Raw genomic sequence first — 5,228 nt, 5'->3', positions numbered from 1 at the left:
AGAAATGGTTTTCGAGTGCCGGCCACGTCCAGGGTATAGGCTCGGGGCGTGACAATGGAACTGTGTGGAAGATATCCAATGTGTATTATGTGGAGCTGAAGATGAGAGACATAATTATTTATTCTTTCGATGTGTGTTCGCATCACAGGTCTGGCAAAATATACTATATTGGCAGAGCATCAATAGGGAAACTCAAGGTTGGGAAGAGGAAACAAGTTGGGCAAATGCACACTGTAAAGGGCAAGCAAGCAAAAGCTGAGGTATATAGGATGGCATTGGCCGCAAGTGTATACCTTATTTGGCAGGAGAGAAACCAAATAATTTTCCAGAAAACAACAAGAACCCCGACAATGGTGGCAAAACAGGTTGTCCAAGAAGTGCATGAGAGGGAGATCAAGACTAAGATTAAGCTTGCCCTAGACTAAGATTAAGTTACTTAGATAGATTAGTAATATTGTAGTAAAGGTTCTAATAGAAATGGGAGCTAATAATGCATAGCTGGGAGATGTCCAGTTTGCATGAGTTATTGATTTGTATTGCTCATTTGGTAATGATTTTTTTTATTTACCGAAAAAAAGGTATTTGTGTCTTCTTTGAGAATTGAAGTCATTTTTGCTATCATGTTTTAGACGTTATGAATTAAGTAATAGTTCCGATTCAGTTTGAGATTTTAACATCAAATCAGTTTCCTTTTTTGTTCCAAATGAATATTCATTTGGTGTTCTCTTAATCTGCATCTTATGTTTGTTTGTGTTTATTTCTTAAGATGAAGCATGTTTTAAAAAGGAAAGAATATTTAATTTTCCTGGTTAGAAATATAGTGTAGGTCATGACTATTTGAATCATTTGTAGCTCTTGTATTGTTACGCAAAAGTATGTTTACAGGAGATCGTTCCATTTTTGCATAGTTAGAAAGTGGTGAAAGGTTAGCATATCATGATTACTTAAGCTTAAGCTTCTTTTTCTACTCTGTGTTAGTGTATAAATTTCTGTTTTTTCATCTAAATATTTAGTATTGGCTATGTAAAAAATTATGTCAAAAGCTCATGGCTTGAAAGGTAAGTTCTTTGTAATTTAAATCTGTGTTGGATTGTATTTTGTGGCAATATCGTTCAATATCGTTTAAAGTTGAATAGTCTTGCTAATCTTTTACTCTCTTTACTTGCATAAACTTTGGGAGCAAAAATGGAGTCTCAGTTAGCAACTCTCACAAAATTCGAGTCTCATAGACTTGACGTTAACATCATATCGCACATGAAGTCGACATCTTAGACTATCCAAATAGCTCCAAAAGTAAGCGGAACTCATTTGTGGTCGCTTAAATGACTACTCATATTATTATTATTATTATTATTTTAGGCATTTATTTGTTTTAACTTGCTTATGTATTTTGGTTGTGTTTTTTCTTCTCTTTTTACTAATTATTTGTTTTAAATGGCATTATGATAGTAGAAATTGAGGGTGGGAGGGGGGGGTGGGGTCTCCTAACTCTAGAAATCATTTTTGGTAGTTTCTGACTCAACCTGTCTTTTTTTTTTTTTTTTTGAAATTTGAGATTTGAGATCCTTGTACCATGGGTAAACTGATTTTGAAATAATTCTTACCTTAAGAGTTAAAGTTGACTTTTGAATCGGATAGAAGTATATTAATATGAGTATTTAAAGACTCCCATATGTAGATTATGTATTTGAACAACTGGAATCATTTGGAGGCTTTAAGAAAGGGTAAGACTATAATTTGATCTTTCTAAAACCACAGTTAGACTTTCAACATTTTAAGAAAATACATGAGGAATTCACTTAGAACCAAATCTGCTTCATGGATTATACTTTCCAAAATCATAGTTGGACTTTTAACATTTTAAGAAAAAATATGAAGAGTTTACTTGGAACTAAATTTACTTTATTGATTATGTTTTTTAAAATCACAATTGGACTTTTAGAATTCTTTTTTAAAAAATACATGAAGAGCCCACTTGAAAACCAAATCTGCTTCATGAAATATGTTTTCCAAAATAACATTTAAATTATTAGCATTTTAATAAAATGTATAAAGAATTCACTTGAAACCAAATTTGCTTCATTAATTATACTTTCCAAAATCACAACTAAAATTTTAACATTTTAATAAAATATATGAAGAATTCTCTTGGAACCAAATCTAATTCATGTATTACATTTTTCAGAACTATTAATGATTTTTTAATATTTTAAGAATATACATAAATATTTTACTTAATTATATGGTAGTAAAAATATCCTTAGGCCTATATATATGAATTTATATTCTTCACTTTACTTGCTCAATTGTAGTTTGTTCTCTCTCAAATAAAGAGTTCTCTTCTTTGTTAAGTATAACAAAATATGTCTAATAAGGAGCGCCTTGAGAACAATACAGAATCAAGTGGTGGTAATACAAACAATCTCCTTTATAAAAAAATAGCATGTTTTACTAAGAAAGCACACGAATTGTCAACTTTGTGTGATGCACAACTTGGGATAGTTATTTTCTCTCCAAGCGAAGAAATTTTATGGCCAACGGAAAATCAAGCTAAGGAAAGATTCGAGAATTATTTAAGTTTTGATTGGGACACAAGGAAGCCTAATCTTGAAACACAAGAAAGCAGTCTTGACAAAAAGATGAAGGCTCAAGAGAAAAACATTAGAAAAATGGAACAAGAGAATGAGGAGAAAAAAATGGAGTTGTTGTTTAATGAAGTTATTAATGGAAAGAGCTATTTGGAACTCGATGCTAGAGAACTTAAAGGTATGATAAAGCTAATTGCTCTTAACAAGACTAAAGTTGATGAATGTAAAAAACAATTGCAGGAAGAAGATCAACCAATAAAAGATAATGACAACAATATTGAAGAGAAGAATGATAGCATCCCAAAAAATAATTATGTTTAAGTATTTTATATTTTTGTTGTTGAGTCAATGTTACTTGCATATTTATGTAATGTTTTTTACCTTTTTATTTCATATTGTTTATCTTTTCTTATTATCATGTTGTTTGCTTTATTGATGTTTTGGAGTCATCTATTTTACTAGGTTGATTTATTTTATTGTTGTTTAATCAATATTATTATATGTGTAAGACTTGGCATGTTGTTGAATTTCAATTTCGGTAATATAACTCCCTCCCTCCTCTCATAGCTAGATGAACTTAAGTTCAAATTTATTTGATACAAATATTATTTGGAACATTTTGATCTATAGATTAATGACTTTTTAATCTTTTTAGTAAATACTTGTGCAAGAAAATAATACATATCTTCTTAGATATGAAAACTTCACTAAACCAAATAACTTATAACGATAAAATCAAACTTATGTCGATAAATATTTTTTGTTCAAGTCGAATTTTAGCAGGTAAAGTGTTGAAAAAGTAATTGCTTCTAGATGACTCGTTGTATTATTTCAATCATTTGACTCATTGTGTTGTTTTAATCATATAATTAATACATGCTTATGTAAATAAACAGTAGCATTACATAAAATTATTATTTTTGTTGAGGGATTTGGATTTGAAGCATTGTCAATTGAACCCATGTGATAGTGTTAATTGGAATAGTAGTATTTCTTTTAAAATTAGGTATGTAAATCTGACCGATGGTGATGCCATGGAAAAGGTATTTTTTTCCCATCCAAATATAATAGTTTTTTTCATTTTTTAAACAACTCCATATACAATGTTTGTCTCAAAATCATGTATTTATAAAACTTTGGTCTTAAAATAAAATTTTGATAATTAAATACATACCAAAATATATTATACCATAATGCACATTATTATTTTTCCTTCTATTCTTTTCTTTCTCATATCATATTATACTCTTCCTAAAAATTAGAAATTTTTATTCTTCTTTAAGTAACAATGTTAATTTCTCTTTCGTTCAATAATGTAGTCAAGAAAAATAAAGTTTTGAGTGACACATATTTATAACCACTGGAGAAGCATCTATGATTTGAAGATATTGTAAGGGGAGGGATGGTTGTTTTTTATAAGTGAGGACAAGCCACTTTCATTTTCAACAATTTAATAGTAGGGCTTTAAAGTGTATGTTGTTCATATCTTTCTATGACCCCAGAATAAGAAGTAGGAGGATAGGCAGAGCAAGAACTCTTGAAGTGTCACGCCCCGAGTCTTCACCCTGGACGTGGCCGGCGCGCAAGAACCATCGCTGGTATCCAAGCGAATCCCTGGCCTAACTGACTACTTAGCGAAAGACTTACTCAAGCAACAAGGGAACTTTAAATGCATAATTAAACTCAACTGAAATAAATGTGTGGAAATACTTAATAAAGTATAAATAATAGTCTCAAAATCTCAAACAGAAAGGAACATACTGAGAGACTCATCAACTCTAACTGTCTATGACGCCTCTAATACTCAGATTGATATTGGGACAAGACCCACGACAAGTCAACAATAACGAGAAAATAAACGCAAAGTTTTCCGTAAAGCAAAGAGGCTCACCAAAGCTAACTAGAGTGCAAGTGATCTTGACGAAGCGCCGACCCTGAACACATGTGATTGCATCATAATAAGATGCAGGTCGAATGACATTAGTACTTTGAATGTACGAGTATGTAAGGAAAAGACTGAGTGCATAGATAACTTGAAGGATAAGATTGGAAAGATACTCACCTCAACTCAATACAAAAGCAATAACAAGAGATGAAATGTTTAAAGCTTCATAAATAAAAGATATTAACTCAAGGATGTTTATAAAAATACAATAAATTACTATTTACTCTTATTTGGGAGATTCTCTAACCGACAATCATCACTATGAGCTATGTGATGATACATCGTCTCACCCACGCTGCCAGAACTGTTCTATACCTTGCCTAGGTATAGAACACCCCAACTAAGTGGATTCACTTAGCTATGCTCGAAAGTAATTAGGACTTGTCTAAAAATATGATCCTTTACCCATGTTGGCTACATGATTTGTGAGGGGTGTAAGTTATTTGAACTCATCCCCATATAGGTGCTTATTACTACTCCCAATATATATATATATATATATATATATATATGTACTAGAAGGGCATGGCCCATGCTCAACACAACGTACAGAAGTTACTTTAGCATCATAGGCAAAAATATCTTAAGACACTCTTATACTTTGATGATAATTACAAACTTGAGTACAAAATTACATAGCCCTATAGTTTACTACATTTTACCACAAAGAGTTCATTTATCATCCAAATACTCCA

General features: G+C 31.2%; 1 protein-coding gene across 1 annotated transcript; it reads left to right on the top strand.

The window, feature by feature from the left end:
• Positions 1 to 2,363: 2,363 nt before the first annotated feature.
• LOC102595465 (MADS-box protein SOC1-like) lies at positions 2,364 to 2,909 on the top strand. Its single transcript, XM_006356948.1, has one exon. It carries the CDS (start codon positions 2,364 to 2,366, stop codon positions 2,907 to 2,909), a length of 546 nt encoding a protein of 181 aa, XP_006357010.1.
• Positions 2,910 to 5,228: the final 2,319 nt, after the last annotated feature.

Source organism: Solanum tuberosum, unplaced genomic scaffold (assembly GCF_000226075.1).
Source record: "Solanum tuberosum cultivar DM 1-3 516 R44 unplaced genomic scaffold, SolTub_3.0 scf00239, whole genome shotgun sequence".
NCBI lineage: Eukaryota > Viridiplantae > Streptophyta > Magnoliopsida > Solanales > Solanaceae > Solanum > Solanum tuberosum.
Note: the sequence above shows the minus strand (reverse complement) of the source record. Positions and strands in the feature narration are given on the sequence as shown.